The sequence below is a fragment of the Bufo bufo genome, chromosome 1, assembly GCF_905171765.1.
Source record: "Bufo bufo chromosome 1, aBufBuf1.1, whole genome shotgun sequence".
Lineage (NCBI taxonomy): Eukaryota > Metazoa > Chordata > Amphibia > Anura > Bufonidae > Bufo > Bufo bufo.
In genome coordinates, this window is record NC_053389.1 from 258,136,637 (window position 1) to 258,162,249 (window position 25,613).

Sequence of the window (25,613 nt, forward strand, 5' to 3'; positions counted from 1 at the left end):
CAGCTTCTGATCGGCGGGGGTCCGACACCCGGGACCCCCGCCGATCAGCTGTTTGAGAAGGCAGCGGCGCTCCAGCAGCGCCGCGGCCTTCTCACTGTTTACCACCAGACCACTGACGTCACGACTAGTATCAACTAGCGTGGGCGGGGTTAAGCTCCATTCAAGTGAACAGAGCTTAGCCCCGCCCATGCTAGTTGATACTAGTCGTTACGTCAGTGGGCCGGCGGTAAACAGTGCCTTCTCAAACAGCTGATCGGCGGGGGTCCCGGGTGTCGGACCCCCGACGATCAGAAGCTGATGATCTATCCAGAGGATAGATCATCAGTTAAATGAAACTGCAGAACCCCTTTAAGAGGGTGCAGTGCAAGAGTGTCTTTTCTCCGTTCACTGCTATGAGACTTCCTACAATAGCCAAGCCACAGCTCGACTATTAGTCCCAAACAGCAGTAAATGGAGAAAGCTGCATGTGCATGGTGTCCTCTCCATTCACGAGATGGATGCAGGTCCCAAAAGGTGGAACCTGCACCTATCAGAAATTTGTGCCATTTCCTATCAATATGCCATAAATGTCTAGATGGGAATACCCCTTTGATTTAAAATCAGGGATACGGAGATGCTCTGCACCCTGGACCCCAGCAGAAGGCAGCGCCTCAGGTTATTGAAGTAGTCCACCTACAGAAACATGTATGCCTTGGGTTCCCTCTACATATGGTCATTCAAAAACAATAGACACTATATGAAGGAAACAGACTTCAAATATGGCTATGTAACAAGCCATTTGTCTATATATCTACCCCCTGTGATATTCTGCCCTATGCTGTACCAGTTTCCATAATCAATTGGCTGGGAGCCATAAAGAGTTTCAAAACACTTTATGGTGCTGCTCCTAAAACGTTTGGCAAAACAGATTCTAAGATAATCCTCACTGATTTATTTGGCCCTTTGCTTAGAATATTGCATCAGATATTTACACAGAGGGTCATCCATGGTGAGGTACTGAAAGAGCTTTTCGGCTCTATAGTGTTGGAAATTGGTGGGATTTGTTCTAACATTACAAATTCAGAATTGGGTGAATAGTCCTAAACCATGGTGACTTTGGGAATTTGTCATAATGGGTCTCTCACCTCAGCCTTCTCGCTGCGTACCCTAAGCGAATGACGTCACGACTATCGGTCACATGGCCTAGGTGCACCTCAACCCCATTCAAGGTGCGCCGAGGCCTTCTCAAACAGCTGATCGTCAGGGGTCCCAGAGGATAGGCATCAGTTACAAAGAGTCAGATAACTTCTTTAAGCAGAAAATGACTGCTATTTTCACTCTAATCCAAGAATTAAAAGACCTCATAAGTCCATGTCAATAACAATTCAGCTTCCTCTGAAACGAAAATATGTTATGTTCTTCCATGCTAGATATAATAGCAAGAGATAACCAGTCTGCTGACAACTTATTTGGTAAATCGAAAGGGGTATTCCCATCCTAGACATTTATTAGTGCCCGATAGGTACATAACCCTACATATCAGGAGAATGGATGTCCAATATCTGCACCATCAAAGCTTAGTAATTCCAACAAATCTCACTGACAGCCTCTTTATATTGGTGGACAAGCACTTCAACACTGTTCTATGGTTAATGTAGGATCTGGTGCTTATTCTGGCATATCTTGTCAACATAACATACAGTAAATTGGAAAACCTATTAAAAGTGGCACTGTATTTTTGGAAATGTTTTGATATGTCATATTGACATATCAATCGTTTTGAGTGTTGGGGCTCCTGAAGTACAGTACCACTTTAAGGGTATGTTCACACAACCATTGGGTCTTTACTTCAATACAAAACTGCATCTTCAGTTTAGGGTTTTTGCAGCGGATTTGCACCCAAAAAAAGTGTGCCGTCGAAAAAATAAATAAATTAAAAAATAAATAAAATAAATTAAAAAAAAAAACAGACACGGATACAGGACAGGTTTTTGACTCTTCCCATTAATTTAAATTAGATACTCCGTGCAGATTCTCACCAAAGATAGGGCATGCTGTTTCTTGTTACCATGTTTTTTTCAACGTGGAATAAAAAAAAAAAAGTGCTGCCTCCCATTTAAATAAATGGGAGGCTGTTTTGATGCATTTTTTTGGCGCTGATTTTGAGGAGGAAACGTGCCAAAATCTGTTCCACAAAACTCTGTGTGAACTGGCCCTAAGGCTAACATACACAGAGCTAACATACAAAGAAAATAAGTTAGCAACAGAAGACGTCACTGAACCCATGTAGTCACCTTAACTGTATCACTACAAAAGGCTACACTCACAAGACCACATCTGTGAATAGCAGATCCGCAAAATACGCATACGGTCTGTGTGCTGTACACTTTTTGCTGACCCATTGACTTCAATGGGGCTGTGGTCCGCATTTTATGGAAATAATAAGTATTATTATTATTAAAGAGCCATTGATTCCATAGCGCTGTACATATGAGAAGAGGTGCACATACATAATACAGACAATTGCACTAATCATAAACAAGACGAGTTACAAACTGGTACAGAAGGAGAGAGGGCCCTGCCCGTGAGGGCTTACAATCTACATAGTATGGGAGAAGGACACAGTAGGTGCGGGTGAAGTTGGTCATGGCGGTATAGAGGCAGCAGGGTCACTGGTTGTAGGCTTGTCTGAAGAGGTGAGTTTTCAGGTTTCTTTTGAAGGATTCCACTGTAGGTGAGAGTCTGATATGTTGGGTTAGCGAGTTCCAGAGTATGGGGGATGCACGGGAGAAATCTTGGAGTCGATTGTGGGAAGAGGTGATAAGAGGAGAGGAGAGAAGGAGGTCTTGTGAGGATCGGAGATTGCATGTGGGGATGTATCGGGAAAGTAGCTCCGAGATGTAGGGAGGGGACAAGTTATGGACGGCCTTGTAAGTATTTGTTAGTACTTTGAAGTGAATTTGCTGGGCAATAGGGAGCCAGTGAAGGGATTAGCAGAGGGGAGAGGCAGAGGAGTAATAGGGTGGGAGGTGGATTAGTCGGGCAGCAGAGTTGAGGATAGATGGAAGGCCACAGAAGAGAGTGCTGCAGTAGTCTAGGCGGGATATGATGAGGGCATGTACAAGCATTTTCGCAGATTCAAAGTTAAGAAAAGCGCGGATGCGGGAGAGGTTTTGGAGTTGGAGGCGGCAGGTGGTGGAAAGGGCTTGGATGTGTGGTTGGAAGGAAAGGGCAGAATCCAAGGTCACTCCACGGCAGCAGACATGGTTGATCGGGGATAGTCTGCAGCCATTGATCGTGATAGATAGGTCTTGTTGGGGGGTTTGAGCAAGATGGTGGAAAGATGATGAATTCTGTTTTATCCATGTTGAGTTTTAGAAAGCGAAAGGCGAAGAAGGATGATATAGACGATAGACATTGTCGTATTCTTGATAGTAAGGTGGTGATGTCTGGACCAGAGAGGTGGATTTGTGTGTTGTCAGCATAAGAGTGATACTGAAAGCCATGGGACTCTATGAGCTGTCACAGGCCAAAAGTGTAGATAGAGAGCAGGGGTCCTAGGAAAGAATAGAAAATGATCTATCTTTTGTGTAACAGACACATAGATATGGACAGCATATGGATGACACGGCGTGCTGCCCTCATCTGTATGTCCGTTCTGCAAAAAAATTGAACATGTCCTATTCTGGTTTGGAAAATGAGGACCATTGGCCCACTGAAGTCAATGAAGTAAAAAAAAAATATTTAAAATCTGCCATTTGTAGACTTCAAAACATGTGATGTAGTTTAACTAACAATTTCCATTCTGGTGTCTGAGAAAGCTACGTGATAATCCTTAGGGGATTATATAATATTGTCTATGGTTATCGTCCAAAAAAGTTAACAATTTGACCTGTGGAATGTAAAGGGAACCCACTAATACATTTTTTTCCCACATTTTCTCTTTATTTCATCATTGCTAAGCTACTATATTTGGCTCATTAGCATGGCAATCTTAAAATTCTGACAGATGGCTGCTACCAAGGAAAATATGCGATTGATAATGGAGAACAAATATTATCTTTATTACGCTTGCAGCTTAGAAGATTACGTTAGGTGCATTAAGCACATTCATTTCCTCGGCCAAAAAGCATGTCGTTGTACAGACTTGCTTTCAAAAAGGTAGTGGCAAACAGGCACTGTGCTGTCAATCATCTTCAGTGGAAACACAGTGAAAGAAGTCTCGCTCTTCCCTCTGTCATGTGCTGGTTACCATACGCAGTAATCCTAAATTTAGCTACTGATTATTGCCTCTGCACTGTAAAATGTCCTTCCCAATATGAGAAGGTACAGAGTATGAAACAAAGAAAAAAGTGGATAATGTACTTGGTGCCTAGAAGGCATAGTATGGCAATGGTTAAATATCCTCCAGCTGCAATGTCATGACTTGGCAGTTTGGATGGAGATTCAGTGAAAGGGCATTGATCCATTAGGCCTCAGGATATGTTAATCAAGTATTGCCCCAGTGCCAAGGCTCAACACAGACTGTATGCTTAAGCAGCTTACATTGCTGACTGATGTTGCCATCAGGTCGAGTTCCTGTTGCTGCTTCTTTGGTTTGTTCTCCTCATTTGTTTTGCGGAACGGAATTGCGGACCCATACATTTCTATGGGGCCGCACGACGTGTGGCCCCGATCCGGAATTGCGGACCCGCACTTCCGGGTCCGCAATTCCGATCCTGAAAAAAATAGAACATGTCCTATTCTTGTCCGCAATAGCGGACAAGAATAGGCATATTCTCTTAGTGCCGGCAATGTGCGGTCCGCAAAATGCGGAACGCACATTGCCGCTGTCCTTGTTTTGCGGATACGCGGATTCGCAAAACACACACAGATGTGTGAATGGACCCTAACCCAGATATTTTATGGAGTTTACCTGGAGGGGCTGTATGTATGAATGCAAATATCCGCAATATCTGTGCCAGGCTTTACCCAGACTCTTTCAATGAAGGGAAGGCGAGTGTCTCAAGTTACGTTTACAACTGAGAAAAATATATAAAGAAATTACTATGTATGCCAGGAGATCAGCCATGCACCCCACCTTCTCCTCACTGCCATGTACCTGGCTGTAAGACATCTGGCTGCAGCAGGTGCCTCCTTCCTCTGCCTGCAGGACAAAAATATTGTTAAAGCACCATTCATCTGGCTCCAGCCAAAAATGTAAAAGATGAGCAGGAGATTACCACAGTTTTCTCTGTTCGGTTTCTATAAAACTTTTTCTCACATGAGCAGACTGCCAATCAGGGGGGGGTCAAGAATATCTGCAGTTTACTTTAAGTATTCATTTCTAGGCAGACTTGCTGTATTTGGTTTCAAAGGCTGAGAGAGGGAGGGAGGGAGGAGGGCCCTCTATTACTGGAGAACTAGCTCCAATACAAGTAATATGGCTGCCATTGGTAGCTATCAGATTTTTTCAACCCATGGAGGTCTGGATTTGGAGTCGCACTCAAAATTAAAGTGGAAAAACGCACTACAGGCTGATACAACTTTGATGTAATGTCCTTAAAACAAGTCAAAATGAGGCTCAGTAGTGTGTGTGGCCTCCACGTGCCTGTATGACCTCCCTACAACGCCTGTGCATGCTCCTGATGAGGTGGCGGATGGTCTCCTGAGGGATCTCCTCCCAGACCTGGACTAAAGCATCTGCCAACTCCTGGACAGTCTGTGGTGCAACGTGACGTTGGTGGATAGAGCGAGACATGATGTCCCAGATGTGCTCAATTGGATTCAGGTCTGGGGAACGGGCGGGCCAGTCCATAGCATCAATGCCTTTGTCTTGCAGGAACTGCTGACACACTCCAGCCACATGAGGTCTAGCATTGTCTTGCATTAGGAGGAACCCAGGGCCAACCGCACCAGCATATGGTCTCACAAGGGGTCTGAGGATCTCATCTCGGTACCTAATGGCAGTCAGGCTACCTCTGGCAAGCACATGGAGGGCTGTGCGGCCCTCCAAAGAAATGCCACCCCACACCATTACTGACCCAATGCCAAACCGGTCATGCTGGAAGATGTTGCAGGCAGCAGAACGTTCTCCACGGCGTCTCTGTCACATGTGCTCAGTGTGAACCTGCTTTCATCTGTGAAGAGCACAGGGCGCCAGTGGGGAATTTGCCAATCTTGGTGTTCTCTGGCAAATGCCAAACGTCCTGCACGGTGTTGGGCTGTAAGCACAACCCCCACTTGTGGACGTCGGGCCCTCATTTCACCCTCATGGAGTCTGTTTCTGACCGTTTGAGCAGACACATGCACATTTGTGGCCTGCTGGAGGTCATTTTGCAGGGCTCTGGCAGTGCTCCTCCTGTTCCTCCTTGCACAAAGGCGGAGGTAGCGGTCCTGCTGCTGGGTTGTTGCCCTCCTACGGCCTCCTCCACATCTCCTGATGTACTGGCCTGTATCCTGGTGGCGCCTCCATGCTCTGGACACTACGCTGACAGACACAGCAAACCTTCTTGCCACAGCTCGCATAGATGTGAAATCCTGGATAAGCTGCACTACCTGAGCCACTTGTGTGGGTTGTAGACTCAGTCTCATGCTACCACTGGAATGAAAGCACCGCCAGCATTCAAAAGTGACCAAAACATCAGCCAGGAAGCATAGGAACTGAGAAGTGGTCTGTGGTCACCACCTGCAGTACCACTCCTTTATTGGGGGTGTCTTGCTAATTGCCTATAATCTCCACCTGTTGTCTATCCCATTTGCACAACAGCATGTGAAATTGATTGTCACTCAGTGTTGCTTCCTAAGTGGACAGTTTGATTTCACAGAAGTGTGATTGACTTGGAGTTACATTGTGTTGTTAAGTGTTCCCTTTATTTTTTTGAGCAGTGTACTTTTTTTTTGGGCTGGAGAGGAAAGCTGGCCTCAGCAGAAGGGATGAAGAATTGAGATACTCTAGCTTTCATTCTTTAGTCTGGCGGCAGTTAAATCACCTGGCACTTTAGGCCACATTTAACCAAGTATCAACTCAATGCAACAAGCATAACTTGCCACAAAGCCATGGTAAACCAAGAGCAATGCAGGGCTTAGTCATGCCAAGAGATTCTTCGAAGGAGAACTACAGTAAATTCCTGATAATGCAGCTGGCTAAATATTTCGCCAACTCGCTGAGATTATAATTTGTGTGATATGTGACAGATTCATTATTCTTAATACTGGTTGTGATTTATATGGTAAGCCAGAGCATATTTGGTCTCCAGATGATGTATAGCTAATGGTGTGTGTGTGCAAGCAGTGGCACTCTACACGGTGCGTACTCCTCCTGAGAACCCTGGGGCTTCAGAAAAAGAACGAGCTCCCACATGATCCTTCTCAATTAGGAGCATGCCCTAGAGACAAATCTACATACTATTTCATCAATGTAACGTTCAATTATTGCCAGCTACATTTTACGTGCTTGGCAGAAAGTGAATCAACACATATGGAAAGCAGACATATAGCAAAAGTAAAGGAATTTGCTCCCAGGGAGTACTTTAGAAGACTACCAGCTTACCCTGCTGCACCTACCTCTTCAACTTGTGTCTCTATTTATTGTCTGGCATGTAAATTCTGCCTAAGATCTTCACAATGTCATATAGACACTTCAGAAGAGGACTTTGGTGAGGGACCTCTTAGATTCCCCAATGGTGCTGCAGTTCTCAGTGAAGAACTAGAACTCGATATTTACTTTTTTTGGAGATGTGTCCAGCTCCCAGACATCCCAACAGATCTACTAAGGTCATGGAAGAGGATTCTAGGAGGAACTGTAATTAACATGGTAGAATCTCGTACGCCTTCAAACTGTCACATCCTGTAAAGCAGATTTTACACTTCAGGCAACAGCCCTCTCCGCTGACCTTCTTGTAAACATACATGCACGTCTTGACCGATTGTGCATGTTTTCTAATAGGGAATGGAAAGACAAGCTACTGCCACACTAATGACGCTTCTCATTTAGTGGCTTGCCAGACAACTTGCACATTAGCTTCACTAGAACAATCTTCTAGCGTGATTTTTGGAGGGGGTGTTAGTTCATGTCGCCTGCAGTTCCCTGGCCTTTTATTCTAGAGGGTCATCTTCTCTAGGTACACAGAAACCAGAAAAAAAAAGTAAAAAAGGAGAAGACAGAAGGTCTCCAGAATTCAGCGAGGGAAGGTGAGAAAGGCAGTTGGGCTTCAAATGTGGAATGGTGACTTGTGATGCTTCATCCTTTAGGCTTTTTGTTGATAAAAAATGTATCTATGGTAATCAAAAAAAATAAAAAATAAAAGTACATCAATATGAGATCAGTGGGGAACTACATACAGTACAGACCAAAAGTTTGGACACACCTTCTCATTCAAAGAGTTTTCTTTATTTTCATGACTATGAAAATTGTAGATTCACACTGAAGGCATCAAAACTATGAATTAACACATGTGGAATTATATACATAACAAACAAGTGTGAAACAACTGAAAATATGTCATATTCTAGGTTCTTCAAAGTAGCCACCTTTTGCTTTGATTACTGCTTTGCACACTCTTGGCATTCTCTTGATGAGCTTCAAGAGGTAGTCCCCTGAAATGGTTTTCACTTCACAGGTGTGCCCTGTCAGGTTTAATAAGTGGGATTTCTTGCCTTATAAATGGGGTTGGGACCATCAGTGGCGTTGAGGAGAAGTCAGGTGGATACACAGCTGATAGTCCTACTGAATAGACTGTTAGAATTTGTATTATGGCAAGAAAAAAGCAGCTAAGTAAAGAAAAACGAGTGGCCATCATTACTTTAAGAAATGAAGGTCAGTCAGTCAGCCGAAAAATTGGGAAAACTTTGAAAGTAAGGGCTATTTGACCATGAAGGAGAGTGATGGGGTGCTGCGCCAGATGACCTGGCCTCCACAGTCACCAGACCTGAACCCAATCAAGATGGTTTGGGGTGAGCTGGACCGCAGAGTGAAGGCAAAAGGGCCAACAAGTGCTAAGCATCTCTGGGAACTCCTTCAAGACTGTTGGAAGACCATTTCAGGGGACTACCTCTTGAAGCTCATCAAGAGAATGCCAAGAGTGTGCAAAGCAGTAATCAAAGCAAAAGGTGGCTACTTTGAAGAACCTAGAATATGACATATTTTCAGTTGTTTCACACTTGTTTGTTATGTATATAATTCCACATGTGTTAATTCATAGTTTTCATGCCTTCATAGTCATGAAAATAAAGAAAACTCTTTGAATGAGAAGGTGTGTCCAAACTTTTGGTCTGTACTGTAGCTCTATCTATTATGTATTGTAGGGAGATGGTTATTACAGTGCTGCTCTCACTGACGTGAATGGGAAAAGTGCTGCAGATATCAGCTCCATCCGATACATAATGGAAACAACTGTGAGGTTCTGGAGCTACTCAGGAACAGATGATCAGCAGAGGTGCCTGGTCTTGATCCCCCATTGATCTGATATTGATTGCCTACCTTGAGGATAGGCCACCAATATTATAATCCTGGAAAAGTCATGGAATCTGCTGCAAGAGAAATGCCATGATCAGATTTTCATCTGGAAGAATATATGTCAATCTTTTACATCTGGGCTGAGCAACATGAAATCTATATCTTACTGTTATTGTTTGAGTTTCTATATTGTTCAACTTGAATGAATTCTCAATTCCAAGCACTTATTGCCCACAATGTCAGGTGAATATGGATTTCAACCAGGGTGGATAAAAATCAATGATTTTTAAAAAAAAAAAAAATTAAAAAAAAATAATAATCAGATTTTTGGGATTTAAAATCAGATTTTTTTTTATATAAAATGCTTTTTGAGGAAAATATATTAGCATCCAAAGGTTATTCCATCATGAAAAAAAGATGAGTTTTTTCAATTATGTAGAATAAATAAGGCTGTATATGTTTAATTTTTTTGGTAAATAAATTCCATTAATCCATTCACAATGTCATGCTCTTCCAGAGGTTTTTGTAAGGGTACTTTCACACTTGCATTTTTCTTTTCCGGCATAGAGTTCCGTCACAGGGGCTCTATACCGGAAAAGAACTGATCAGGCATATCCCCATGCATTCTAAATGGAAAGTAATCCGTTCATGATGCATCAGGATGTCTTCAGTTCAGTCGTTTTGACTGATCAGGCAAAAGATAAAACCGCAGCATGCTACGGTTTTATCTCCGGCGAAAAAAACTGAAGACTTGCCTGAATGCCGGATCCGGCATTTTTCCCCATAGGAATGCATTAGTGCCGGATCCGACATTCAAAATACCGGATCCGTCCTTCCGGCCTGCGCATGCGCAGACCGGTAAAAATGTGAAAAAAGATACAAGACGGATCCGTCTGTCCGCATGACAAGCGGAGAGACGGATCCGCTCTTGCAATGCATTTGTAAAAAGGATCCACATCCGGATCCGTCTCACAAATGCTTTCAGTCACATGCAGATCGGCGGATCCGCCGGATCACACTGCTGCAAGTGTGAAAGTAGCCTAAGATTATTGGGCAGTTTCTCTGCCTACAAGATATTATCACAGATGCTTGGTTTACTTTTGCAGTTCTCAAAACTGAATTTGACTCAGCAGAGATCACATGCCTCTTCTTCACAGCAAAAATTTTATAACATGAACAGAGTTGAGAAAACTTCTACAAACCTAATCAAACTAATATGAAAAGTTGTTATTCTAAAAATCTTCATCTACTTGCATATTATAAGTTATACCAGAAAGAATTAGTCTTTATGTAGAAAACTATGATTTAAATCAAGCCTGACTAGTGATTTAAATCGTGATTTAAATCAGTTTGTTTTAAATCAAATCCACCCTGATTTCTACCAGTCAGCAATTCTCATGTGCTAACTTGCTATTCTTCCAAAAGATTGACTCATTCTTTTACTTTGAGAGCAGAGCCTTAAAAACCTTTTAAAGTTATTCTGAAGGTGCACTGGAAGTTGCCTGTGAAACTAAGTCCTTCAGGTGGAGAGCAAGCCGTGTATCAAGACACAAATAGGACAGTGTGAAGAAGCTCAAAGTGTCAGTAAACACATTATTTCTTGGAGGCGATTTACAGCAGCCACCAAGCTTATAGATTTGTCTTCAGTGTCTGGCAGAGCACTGGTGCCTCCTGTGGGCAGAAAGTAAAATACACTGTGTGCTCTCTACAAAGTAGAAGACAAAAAAATATATACATTTTCCAAGTTTGTAACACAACTATATTGTCCGGGAAAGACTGGTGTTCACAAATAAATAAGGCCATTATTAACAGTTAGAAATCCACCACAAGCTATTCTATGTTGCGAGGACCACAAGAGAGACATTATGGTTCAAGGGGAAAATTACAGTAAAGAATATTTTAATTCTGTGGTAGGTGTACTAAGAAATATTAAGTCCCACACCTCATAAAATGAACCGTATATACTATTCAATGCATTTGTACCTGTGCCTTTCTTGTAGGCCTATACCTATAATTGTTGTCGCCTCCTTATGTTATAAAGAAAAAAAGGTTTTTGTTCATTTTTTTCCGTAAAGATTAAAGAAAAAGGTCTCTTTCTTGTCTTATGTGCATTCCTCTAATTATCAAGGTGCATCTTTTTCAAAGGGTACATCTGAATGCCAGGTAAGCTGGGGATTAAGAAGTTTCTTTTTTATGTACAGATGTTCCCAAGTCAGATTCTACACACAATTTAGGAAGATTTCCTTAACTCCTGAAGAGCCAGTTGCCATATTCTTCTCTCTTATCTCACATGGGGACCAAGCCTGTGGAATCATTGGGGTTAAAGAAAAAAAAAATCAAAGCACTAGGACTAGAAAGAAAACATGCAGCATCAGAACAAATAAAGAGGTCTTAATGGCCCATAAGCTCCTTAAGTGACCTGCTTAAGGAGGAGTATTTTGCAGCTACTTGGGAAGACTATGGATATTTAGTTGGACTTTGGCAAAAAGACAAAAAAAAATAAAAAATTTGAATCAATTCACATATCTTTTTTTTTTTTTTTTTTTTTTTTTTTAAGGCTAAGTATTTGTATTTATGCACATAAGGGACTCAAGGCATAGGGAAGGTTGTGAAGTAGGGAAGTCAGTTGGGGCTCATCCCCAACACCCACTAGGGTTAATTTCACAGGACATCAATTTAGCTTTTAGTATACTTTTGGAGTGTGGGAGGAATCCCATGCAAACACTGGGAGTACATAAACTCCAAGCAGATATTGCCTTTGGTCAGATTTGAGCACAAGACCCCAAGTACTGCACGGGAACAAAGCTAACCCCTGAGCTACAGTGCGGTCCTCTAAAGTTTAAAATTACTTAGAATGGGCAGCACAAATCACTGGTCACCAATATGGAGGCAGCCATGTAGTGTAACGAACCGATAATCATGTATATACAACATAATAAATCAAGGTTGTTGTGCTATCATGGCTGTAATAGGGCATGTGGAAATGAGAGCAAGGATATCTAATGTAAGCCACCCTCAATTAGCCAGTGTGTAGGTCCGATTTGGAGGACCAGATGCTACCATGTGTTACATGTCGACCCTTTTAATTCGGCAGTCCAGGTATAACACATTTTCCCTGATGAAAAGTGGTGCTGAATGTTTGCCTAATATGTGGATGAGCCATGTTATCCAAAATCACACACCCTCGGACATCAATTCCAATACTTCTGCAGACTTGTTTCTTTAGAGCTTACTGCTGCCATATTGTGCCAAGAGGGCGATTAAATCTCTGCTGCAGGTGACTTACAAATACACATGGAGGGACATTTACTAAAGCGTTTACGCAACTATTGTGGAATAAAAAAGTCACAAATTAGTCACACAGAATATTTGCGCTATTTGCGACTTTTTGAGCTTCAACATTTTTCTAAAGTAGTTAGCAAAGGGGCAGGGCTTAGTGGGAGGGGCCAGGGATTCATACAGCCTACAAGAATTACAAAAACTTTTGCCAGAAACTGGCGTCAGTTATAGCTGAAGTCTATGCCAGCCTGAAGCTGGCGTAGACTTCAGTTTTTGGCACACGGCAGGAGAAGAGACTCCGTAGCAATCAGCATAAATCATAAGACACTAGTTCAGTTTACCGCTTATGTGAGGGGAAGATGTTTGCAAGGTGATCCTCAGTATGATACTAGGCATAGAATCAGGATAACAGTATGACAGCGGTCTTTGAAGTTTCTCATTTATCCAGGTCATGGCATATCAGTAGCTAAGAGGTTAGAGCAACTGGATATGTTGCATTTTCTCTTGAAGATGTCTCGTTAGCCGTCCAACTGGCTTTCGCAATTAGAATGACTTGTACAAGAAATCTCTGATGTTAATGCCAGATATTGCTTCTGATTGAGAATGCCAGCTGGATGACTAGTGAAAGTACGACAGCTCTACTGTCCTCTTGATAGGCCTAAATAAAGATGCCCACAGAAGAGCTCTGCACTGATGAGTGTAAAATGTGATGCTCTAACAATCACTACAGGGGATGAGCTCTCTCTGGACGCAGTGAGGATCTGGCTGAAATTTAACCCCTTCCCGACTGCCATACGGCTATATACGTTCTAGCTGCACATACCCCGTGCAGCTAGCACGTATATAAATGTTCTGGCAGCTCTTTAATCCAAGCGCTGGAAAACGCTTGGATTAAAACTTCTGCCCCTGCCCTGCTGCTGTCACGGACAGCATACAGTTCAGTAATGCCGGCAAGGGACCAATCAGAGTGGTCCCTTGCCGCCAATCGATCCGACTAACCAATCGGATCGCGGCAGTGTAAAAAAGTGCCTGTTCCAGGCTCTGATCTGCGCTGCAGCCGCCCCCCCCCCGCCCTCCCGTGAGCCCTGTCCCCGCCTGCCACTGATGCGGTCCCCCCTCCCCCTCCCATCCATCCTGCCCCCATCTATGCCCCCTCAATGCTGGCCGTACCCTCACTTTCCAGCGCTGCTCCCTGCCCCGATGCGGTCCCCTTGCTGTATTTGATGGCGGCGGCTCCATTCCTGAGACGCCATCAGCAGCGAGTGTCAGCTGTATGCTGACACTCTGCTGTAACCCCTTAGATGCCGCGGCAGCGGAATCCATGTGGTTAATAGAGGGAGGGGGCTCCCTCTCTCAACTATGGCAACCAGACGCTTTGCAAAGGCATCCGGTGTTGCAAAGAATAGTTCAAGAGCATTGCAAAGAATAGTTCAGCCATCATCCCCACTGGATCAGCGAGATCCAAGTGAGACTTGATAAAAAAAAATAATGTGAAAATAAAAGTAAAAATAAATACGGTAAATAAAAATATAAATTAAAAAATAAAGTGCCTTTTCCTATAAAAAATGAAAAAAAATTATAAAAATAAATAAAACACACAGATATCACCGCGTCCGTAACGACCATCTCTATAAATATATCACATGATCGACCCCGTCCAATAAACACCATAAAAAAATAAAACTGTGTAAAAAAGCCATTTTTGTCACCTTACATCACAAAAAGTGCAACATCGAGCGATCAAAAAGGCCTGTCAAACAAAATGAATAATAAAATAAAAACAGTCACCTCATCCCGCAAAAAATGAGCCCCTACATAAAAAAATTCTCAGAAAAAACAAAAAAAACAACTATAGCTCTCAGAACATGGAGACAGTAAAACATTTTTTTTAATTTCAAATATGCTATTATTGTATTGAAGTGAAATAAAAAAATAAAAGTACATATTAGGTATCGCCCCGTCCATAACAACATGCTCGATAAAAATATCACATGACCTAACCCCTCAGGTGAACACTGTAAAATATTATATCCAATTGCGTGGTACCGCAATGGGCTCAAATGTGGCGCCCAATTACGCGAACATTTATATGGCCCATCTAGAGGAGATGTACGTCTATGTTAGCCACCACTTCAGACAAGTGCTGGGGTGGTGGCGTTACATAGACGACATCTTCCTGTTGTGGACAGGTTCCATTGAGGGGTTACATCAGTTTGGTGACTTCCTCAATGGGATTGACCCTGAGGTCAAATTCACATTGGTTTTTTCTGAAACCCATATCGAGTTCCTTGATGTGACAGTGTGTAGACGAGGAGACTCTCTACACACGGATCTTTTTACTAAAAAAACTGATAAAAACACACTGCTTCAATACAACAGTTGTCATCCCAGGAGCATGGTGAGATCATTACCCTATAGCCAGCTGCTTAGGGTCAGGAGAATAGTACAGGGTGAAGAAGATACCATTGATAGACTCACCACAATGGGTGAAAAATTTATCAAAAGGGGATACCCTAAGAAACTGATAGAACAACATAAGGCGAGGGCTATGCAACAGCCTAGGAAAACCCTCTTGGAAAAGGGGACGAATGAGGTAAAGGACACCAAACGTATCCCGTTTATAACCCGGTTCTCACCCGAGTGACAAAATCGGTAATATTTTGAAGGGACATTGGCCCATATTGGGCAGTAACTTCAGAAACATTCCCGAATTTGCCAACCCTCCAATGATGTCTTATAAACGTACACGCAATATTAAAGATCATCTTGTACGGGCTGACATCGGGACTAAAAAGATTGCATTCAGTACATACTTTGGTGCATCCAGGAAGGGTTGTTTTCCTTGTCATGGGTGTGTGAATTGCCCACTCATGTTAAGGGGTGCACATTTTGTGCACCCACAGACAGGAGAGGAGTATATGATTAAACATCACTTGACCTGTGACTCCTCCTATGTAGTATACTTGTTGGAGTGCCCCTGTCATCTCCTTTATGTAGGGGAGACTACATGGGATGTCAAGACAAGATTGAATCATCATAGGTACACCATTAGGAAGAAGAGACTAGATTTACCGGTGTCCAAACATTTCACGGAAGCATTACATACTGAAAAAGACCTGCGCTTCAGGGTCATTGACCAGATCGCCATGCCACGACGGGGGGGTGATAGGTCAGTGATGCTGAAGCAGCGGGAACTATATTGGATTTTCCAATTGCAAACCCTAAAACCCCGCGGACTCAATGTTGATTTTAGGGTGACTTAGCTGGGCGCCGGTGGGATACGTGTCTTCTATCTGAGAATGTGTGGGTTAGGATTGTGCTCTCTATTTATTTTCTCTTTTTTTGTCTTCCTTTTCTATAGATTATCATGATGGAGAATTTGATTTCAATTGAGAGGACAACGCCCAACATGGGATCCCCTTGCGATCACTGTATATGTCCTTTGAATGTATTTTTCACTTTCTGCACATATCTCTCCATTTAGAAATTTTCTCTTTTTCATGACTTAGGATCTGAGACCAATGAATTGCATGACATTCATGTCAGGAATTTTGCGGTGATGTTGATGGGACAGAGGAGGTTAGGTGTGGTTGATGGATGTAGGAGCAGGTGACATGGGACACGAGAATGCCCTGTCTCCTGTTTCCCACAGGTGCATGCACCCAGAGATGGCTGCGTGTACCTGTGATAGACATTCTCCTCCACACCGTCCCCAATATGACCATAGGAGACGGGGATGTTGTTACGGGAGCCTGGCTATGATATGGTCTAGGTTCCTTGTGACGCTGGAGATTGTGCACGGGATTCATCTGAGTGCATATTTCCAGGTACATCGCCTGTCCCCAGATGGCCACTGTTCCCAATTTCCGCATACAAATATCGTTACTATGGCCACATAGTGACGACAACATTGATCTCCGCCCCCCATGGTCACTTAGTGACGACAGCATTGGTCTCCGCCCCTCGGTACATGCGCAGCAGTGTGATACTGCTGGGATGTCGTGTTTCTTACAGCCGCGCAAAGCGCATGCGCGAGAAATGGGGAGGACTCGCGAGCCTAGTGTGCGTCCCGGCGACTGCGTATAGGTACGAGTTTGAGCGTTCTATGCGCATGCGCGGGACGCAACGGGATCTCGCGATCTAATGATGCAGACTGGCGCCTGCGCAATGGACGCCAGGGGACGCCAATACCGGATCGCAGTGTGGAGTCTCGTGTTGTGGGTTTGTCCCTCTTTTAATTTTTCTAAATTGATATGTACTTTAACACAATTTAGCACAGCTGCACTTTATGAGGCAATTGGTAAATATTTGTGTATTTTACACAGATTTGGGCATGTGGTAAAGTTGGTTTTCCACTATATATATACCATGTTGATATAAAGATGATTCATGTACACCGATGTAATTTAATGATCTGTATAATCATGTTTTGTACTGATATTTGTGAAATATGTTTTAATGAGCAATTATGTAATTATAATGAGAACCACCTATTTAAATATGTTGAGAGCACTAGTTCATTAGCTTGACAAAGGCTCCATTGTGAGGGCTGAAATGCTGCATTGCACTGAATAAACATCACTGAATTTCCACAAGTCCGGAGTGCTGCCCGTTTTTCGTCATTTCTATTGGTGTTGTTCTGTGTCCAGGAACATTGGTGGATTTGCACCCGGCATCTTATAGAGTGCTGCTGATTGTTTTTGCTTTTTCTATATTGGATTTATCAGCTCAGCACCTTTTATTGAAATATGAATCAAGCTACAGGATGTGTATACCCGGACATCTTTTCCTATACACAGGAGGATGAGACACGTATCTTACAAGGTGCCATGAGGGATGTCGCCTTCCTATCAACTCCGTCAATACCAGATCTCAAGAAAAGGTATGAACTATACTCTAAAAGGTGCATTAATTTGGATTTGCATGTAATCACGCTTAGTGAATATCATCACGCACACCGGATTCCGAGGGGCATGCGGTCAATATTGAGACCTGATTTTTTTCCCAATAATCCGGATTTCTGTGCACGGTTTGCACAGATCTCAAATAAATATTCTCTGGACATTATCTTATTAAATGTTGAGTATCTACAAAAAGAGATTCACACTCTGAGAACAAGTCTGGAACAAACGGAAGGAGAGTTGAGAGCAGCTTTAACTCCAGAGGATGCAGAGAAATACTTTAGCAATTGCAATATATATTTGGAGAAACTGAAGCAAGATCTACAGTCCACAAAGAGAAAAAAATGGCAAAGGGACATGGAAGATTACACTACCGGATTTGTATATAGCTGGCAAGGGGGACAGAGGACTGTTAAAAAAGGCCTCAAGAGGATGGAACGACCCTCCCCTGGGAGCAAAAAAACGGGACATTCCAATCGAAGGGCTGACCTTACAGTTCCAGAAATGGATAATCTTCCAGATATGACCACAGCATCTGGCGCTGACACCCCTACTGCAACTACCTCTTTTTTAGGTCTGGGTCCAGATCCCACCGGACCAGACGAGGTGGGAGGAGACAACAGAGGTGGCGTAAAAGCAGGGCAGATGAAACCGCAAAGAACCATGCGGAAGAGACAACTGTGGTAAATATATCATCTATTGTACTTACTCCTATACAATTGTCTGTTTTGGAGAAAGGACTTTCTTTTTGCCCATTTAGGAACATCGATTGGTTCCAATTAGAGCTTGATCTGTATAGATTTTTTAGAGCCATTAAGTTGAAGATCTGGTTCAATAAACAGTCCACTGAGGTCCCAGCAGCTGGGTCCAATAGCGGTTCAGAACTTACACTTAATGATGTACAACTTCACCTTAAAAGTGATTTCACACCTGTTGTTAATCATGTGGCCGTGGATACGTTTATTAATGCAGTTAGGTTAGATTTAGAGACCTTGAAAGCATCAGGGGTTGAAGGGATTTGTGTAAAGAGAAATATGAAAGCAGAGGAGACCAAAGCCCTGAAGGAACTCTCCACTAACCCTTGTCTGACCATTAAACCGGCAGACAAGGGTGGGGCTGTGGTGGTTATGAACACAACTGACTATGTGGATGAGATATATCGCCAGTTGAATGATGAAAACGTTTACCGTAGGCTTCCAGGTGACCCTAAGTTTGAATTTCTTAAGAAAATCCGTAGGGTCCTGGATTCCGCTAGGGAGGAGGGTGTAATTGATGATAAGTTGCATTCTTTTCTCTATGTGGAACGGCCAAGAACTCCGGTAATATATGTTCTACCAAAAATCCACAAGTCATTGGTTTCTCCACCCGGCCGGCCCATAGTATCGGGCATTGGTTCACCGTTTTCTCAGATTGCCATCTTTTTGGACAGGATACTGTCACCTTATGTTGTGAAAGCCAAGTCATACATAAGGGATACTACACACTTCCTTAATGAAATCAGCAATGTACAGCTCCCGGCACATGTCATTTTAGCATCATTTGATGTTGTGAGTCTGTACACATCCATCTCACATGTGAGGGGGGTGGATGCAGTCAGAAATTGTCTGGCTGATTCACCATACTCCATGGAATGTAGAGAGTTTCTGACCACGCTGTTGGATATTGTGCTCACCTGTAACTATTTTTTGTTTCAGGATGAGTTCTTTATCCAATTGCGTGGTACCGCAATGGGCTCAAATGTGGCGCCCAATTACGCGAACATTTATATGGCCCATCTAGAGGAGATGTACGTCTATGTTAGCCACCACTTCAGACAAGTGCTGGGGTGGTGGCGTTACATAGACGACATCTTCCTGTTGTGGACAGGTTCCATTGAGGGGTTACATCAGTTTGGTGACTTCCTCAATGGGATTGACCCTGAGGTCAAATTCACATTGGTTTTTTCTGAAACCCATATCGAGTTCCTTGATGTGACAGTGTGTAGACGAGGAGACTCTCTACACACGGATCTTTTTACTAAAAAAACTGATAAAAACACACTGCTTCAATACAACAGTTGTCATCCCAGGAGCATGGTGAGATCATTACCCTATAGCCAGCTGCTTAGGGTCAGGAGGATAGTACAGGGTGAAGAAGATACCATTGATAGACTCACCACAATGGGTGAAAAATTTATCAAAAGGGGATACCCTAAGAAACTGATAGAACAACATAAGGCGAGGGCTATGCAACAGCCTAGGAAAACCCTCTTGGAAAAGGGGACGAATGAGGTAAAGGACACCAAACGTATCCCGTTTATAACCCGGTTCTCACCCCTGAGTGACAAAATCGGTAATATTTTGAAGGGACATTGGCCCATATTGGGCAGTAACTTCAGAAACATTCCCGAATTTGCCAACCCTCCAATGATGTCTTATAAACGTACACGCAATATTAAAGATCATCTTGTACGGGCTGACATCGGGACTAAAAAGATTGCATTCAGTACATACTTTGGTGCATCCAGGAAGGGTTGTTTTCCTTGTCATGGGTGTGTGAATTGCCCACTCATGTTAAGGGGTGCACATTTTGTGCACCCACAGACAGGAGAGGAGTATATGATTAAACATCACTTGACCTGTGACTCCTCCTATGTAGTATACTTGTTGGAGTGCCCCTGTCATCTCCTTTATGTAGGGGAGACTACATGGGATGTCAAGACAAGATTGAATCATCATAGGTACACCATTAGGAAGAAGAGACTAGATTTACCGGTGTCCAAACATTTCACGGAAGCATTACATACTGAAAAAGACCTGCGCTTCAGGGTCATTGACCAGATCGCCATGCCACGACGGGGGGGTGATAGGTCAGTGATGCTGAAGCAGCGGGAACTATATTGGATTTTCCAATTGCAAACCCTAAAACCCCGCGGACTCAATGTTGATTTTAGGGTGACTTAGCTGGGCGCCGGTGGGATACGTGTCTTCTATCTGAGAATGTGTGGGTTAGGATTGTGCTCTCTATTTATTTTCTCTTTTTTTGTCTTCCTTTTCTATAGATTATCATGATGGAGAATTTGATTTCAATTGAGAGGACAACGCCCAACATGGGATCCCCTTGCGATCACTGTATATGTCCTTTGAATGTATTTTTCACTTTCTGCACATATCTCTCCATTTAGATATTTTCTCTTTTTCATGACTTAGGATCTGAGACCAATGAATTGCATGACATTCATGTCAGGAATTTTGCGGTGATGTTGATGGGACAGAGGAGGTTAGGTGTGGTTGATGGATGTAGGAGCAGGTGACATGGGACACGAGAATGCCCTGTCTCCTGTTTCCCACAGGTGCATGCACCCAGAGATGGCTGCGTGTACCTGTGATAGACATTCTCCTCCACACCGTCCCCAATATGACCATAGGAGACGGGGATGTTGTTACGGGAGCCTGGCTATGATATGGTCTAGGTTCCTTGTGACGCTGGAGATTGTGCACGGGATTCATCTGAGTGCATATTACCAGGTACATCGCCTGTCCCCAGATGGCCACTGTTCCCAATTTCCGCATACAAATATCGTTACTATGGCCACATAGTGACGACAACATTGATCTCCGCCCCCCATGGTCACTTAGTGACGACAGCATTGGTCTCCGCCCCTCGGTACATGCGCAGCAGTGTGATACTGCTGGGATGTCGTGTTTCTTACAGCCGCGCAAAGCGCATGCGCGAGAAATGGGGAGGACTCGCGAGCCTAGTGTGCGTCCCGGCGACTGCGTATAGGTACGAGTTTGAGCGTTCTATGCGCATGCGCGGGACGCAACGGGATCTCGCGATCTAATGATGCAGACTGGCGCCTGCGCAATGGACGCCAGGGGACGCCAATACCGGATCGCAGTGTGGAGTCTCGTGTTGTGGGTTTGTCCCTCTTTTAATTTTTCTAAATTGATATGTACTTTAACACAATTTAGCACAGCTGCACTTTATGAGGCAATTGGTAAATATTTGTGTATTTTACACAGATTTGGGCATGTGGTAAAGTTGGTTTTCCACTATATATATACCATGTTGATATAAAGATGATTCATGTACACCGATGTAATTTAATGATCTGTATAATCATGTTTTGTACTGATATTTGTGAAATATGTTTTAATGAGCAATTATGTAATTATAATGAGAACCACCTATTTAAATATGTTGAGAGCACTAGTTCATTAGCTTGACAAAGGCTCCATTGTGAGGGCTGAAATGCTGCATTGCACTGAATAAACATCACTGAATTTCCACAAGTCCGGAGTGCTGCCCGTTTTTCGTCATTTCTATTGGTGTTGTTCTGTGTCCAGGAACATTGGTGGATTTGCACCCGGCATCTTATAGAGTGCTGCTGATTGTTTTTGCTTTTTTTATATATATATATATATATATATATATATATATATATATATATATCTCTCTCACACATACATACAAAAACAGTGCCAAAAAGGCCTTTTTGTCACCTTACATCACAAAAAGTACAACCCCAAGCGATCAAAAAGGCGTATGCATGGCTCTCAGACTATGGAGACACTAAAACATCATTTTTTGGTTTCAAAAATGCTATTATTGTGTAAAACTTAAATATACATATTATGTATTGCCACGTCCGTAACGATCTGCTCTATAAAACTGTCACATGACCTAACCCCTGTGATGAACGTTGTAAAAATAAATTAAAACTGTTGCAAAACAGCCAATGTTTTGGTTACCTTGCCCCATAAAGTGTAATAATGAGTAATCAAAAATCCTATGTACCCAAAAATGGTACCAATAAAAACCTCAACTCTTTCTGCAAAAAATGAGCCCCTGCACAAGAAGATCGGCAGAAAAATAAAAAAAATATGGGTGTTCAGAAAATGGACACACAAAAACAATTTATTTTCCAAAAATGCCTTATTATGTAAAACTGAAAGTAGACATATTTCATATCATTGCATCCGTAACAACCTGCTCTATAAAAATAGCACATGATCTACCCTGTCAGATGAATCTATTATCTATGAATTTATTAAAAATAACAAACGGTGCCAAAACAGCCATTTTTTGTTTACCTTGCTTCACAAAAAACGTAATATAGAGCAATTAAAAATCATATGTACCCCAAAATAGTACCAATAAAACTGGCACCTTATCCAAATAGGGTCACTTTTTGGGAGTTTCTACTGTAAGGGTGCATCAGGGGGGCTTCAAATGGTACATGGCATCTAAAAACCAGTCCAGCAAAATCTGCCTTCAGAAAACCATATGGCGCTCCTTTCCTTCTGCTCCCTGCCGTGCGCCCTTACATCAGTTTACGACCACAAGTGGGGCGTTTCTGTAAACCACAGAATCAGGGTAATAAATATTGAGTTTTGTTTGGCTGTTAACCCTCAATGTGTTAAAAAAAGAAATAAAAAATAATGGAAAATCTGCCAAAAAAGTGAAATTTAGAAATTTCATCTCCATTTTCCTTTAATTCTTGTGGAACACCTAAAGGGTTAACAAAGTTTGTAAAATCAGTTTTGAGTAACTTGAGGGGTGTAGTTTCCACAATGGGGTCATTTATGGGGGATTTCCACTATGTAAGCCCCACAAAGTGACTTCAGACCTGAACTGGTCCCTAAAAAGTGGATTTTGGAAACTTTCTTGCTTAGAAATGCTTCTAAACTTCTAAGCCTCTAATGTCCTAAAAATTTCCAAAATGATGCCAACATAAAAGTATACATATGGGGAATGTTGAGTAATAAATATTTTATGAGGTATCACTTAATGTTTTAAAAGCAGAGAAATTGAAATTTGCTAATTTTTCAAAAATTTTGGTAAATTTGGGATTTTTTTCATAAATAAAGGTGAAATAAAGGTGAAATATATTGAAATAGTGAAATATAGTGACTTTGTCACAAGAAAACAATCTCAGAATGGCTTAAATACAAGTGTTCCAAAGCTATTACCACAAAGTGACGCATGTCAGATTTGTAAATTTTGACCTGGACACTGGGGCATCAATGACCCTTGATCATGAAAGGGTTAAACTACTTGCCATATCAAATATTAAGAAAAAGTTGTTATAACAAAAAAATATATAATAATAATAATAATAATAATAATAATAATAATAATAATAATAATATAGAATATTGACATTAAGGGAAGCGATTTTTTTAAGATTTCCATGCCATCTAGTAAGAAGATATTAAAGGGAACCTGTCACCTGTATTTTGGGTATACAGCTGAGGACATGGGTTGATAGATGGCCGCTAGCACATCCGCAATACCCAGTCCCCATAGCTCTGTGTGCTTTTATTGTGTAAAAAAAATGATTTGATACATATGCAAATTAACATAAAAGAGTCATATCTTACTTGTGTGACCATATTTTCAAGCTCTGACTCATCTCAGGTTAATTTGCATATGTATCAAATCGGTTTTTATACACAATAAAAGCACACAGAGCTATGGGAACTGGGTATTGTGGATGTGCTAGCGGCCATCTAGCAACCCATGTCCTCAGCTCTATACCCCAAATCCCGGTGACAGGTTCCCTTTAAATTATGTAATGTGACAGTTTTAAGCAAGGGACCCTTCTCGGGACATTTCAAATCAACAACAATCATGTTTGAAAGTAAACCGTTTTCAAGATGTTCTATATACTGTCCAGACCTATTCAGGGATAAAGTGTCACAGACCTACCGAGACATACGGACATCCCCGCGACAGTGAGTGGCAGGAGATCTTTGAGACTGGCAACACGTGGTTTAATTTGAAATGTTTACCTTGTGGATCAATAGGCGCCTGTGTTGTTTCTGGTACTGGCCACACCCTTAACCTCCAGATGTTGCTATTGTGGTCATTTAACTTTCCCTATGCTGTGCGGTTTATAGCTTCAGTTGGACCTGTGCATAGCTGGTGTTTGGATCTCTGCTGAGTTCCTAGTGCTGCCATAGCTTCTTTGAAGTTAAGTGTTACCTTCCCCTTTGCATTTTGGCTTTTCTGTGTGCTGCAATTCCTTGCCGTTTTGTATTAGGCCTTAGGGAGACTGCCGTTCATCCTTTTTGGAGGAACAGGATGTCTCTTTCCTGTCATTAGTACCAGGGTTCTTTAGGGTTAGATAGGACTTTAGGTATTCCTGTGTATGAACTCACCTACCTCTGGGGTCTGTTCAAACTGGTAGTCAGTCAGGGCTTTGGTTAGGTTTTTCACTAGGAGGTGTCCTTCCTTCCCTAGTTTCTAGGCCTTATTTCCTTTCCCCTTTCCCTCCTATGCTCGGTGTGAGGTTTCCCTCCCACACTAGAGCATGAAATAAAGATGTTCTAAAAGGGAAAAGTGTGCAAGCATTGGCACCTTCCCAAGGTAGAACTTCTGATCACCATGAGGTCATTTTGCTGGGTAACCCTCTAAAGGCATTTCGAACATTTCCCACCACTGGCCCAGTGCTTCTACACTTTATAATTCCACCTTGTGATAGCCTTAACATGATAGACCATCATGAGATAGATATTTTATATCAACCCTAACATGGCACTACTGCTCTTGGGCTCCAGATCATATAGACAGATTGAAGGTCGGGAAATTGTTCTTTTGGCTAAAAGAACTAGCAAAGTCTTAAGGTACCTAAGGTCAATCATTATAGCTGCTCACTAGTGTGCACTTGAAACACTACCTCTGCTGTTGTCATGCCCTCTCCAATAGGGGGGAGTAATTCTCATCACTCAGGGAGCACATTACACTACAGCATGGCTGACATCTACAGAAGATTTGAGGTGGTAGAAATCTATAGATCTCAAAAACTGTGGGACGCAAAATCAGACTGGCTAAGCAGCCTAACTTGGAGCCCCAGCTCAATGTTCAGGTTTTGCAAGAATAGCACTTCAGGAAAGAACATATGTCTAAATAAAAAGAAAGCAAAGGAGGAATGCTACACATGACAAGAAGTATAATTAAATCAGACATGAGGAGAACTAGCATAAAGTACAGCATCTCCCACTTTGCAATTCCTTCTGGTTATGTTCTCAGAG

General features: G+C 42.4%; 1 protein-coding gene across 3 annotated transcripts in view; it reads right to left on the minus strand.

Annotated features, from left to right (window-relative positions):
• Positions 1-25,613, minus strand: part of ATXN10 (ataxin 10) — a 254,113-nt gene that overhangs the window by 63,863 nt on the left and 164,637 nt on the right. For 2 of the 3 annotated variants that reach the window (XM_040439131.1, XM_040439133.1), the window contains exon 10: positions 5,060-5,125. The exons of the other annotated variant lie outside the window; for it this stretch is intronic. In XM_040439131.1, coding sequence (XP_040295065.1) covers positions 5,060-5,125 — 66 coding nt within the window. The remainder of the gene's footprint in view (positions 1-5,059; positions 5,126-25,613) is intronic. 3 annotated transcript variants of the gene reach the window in all.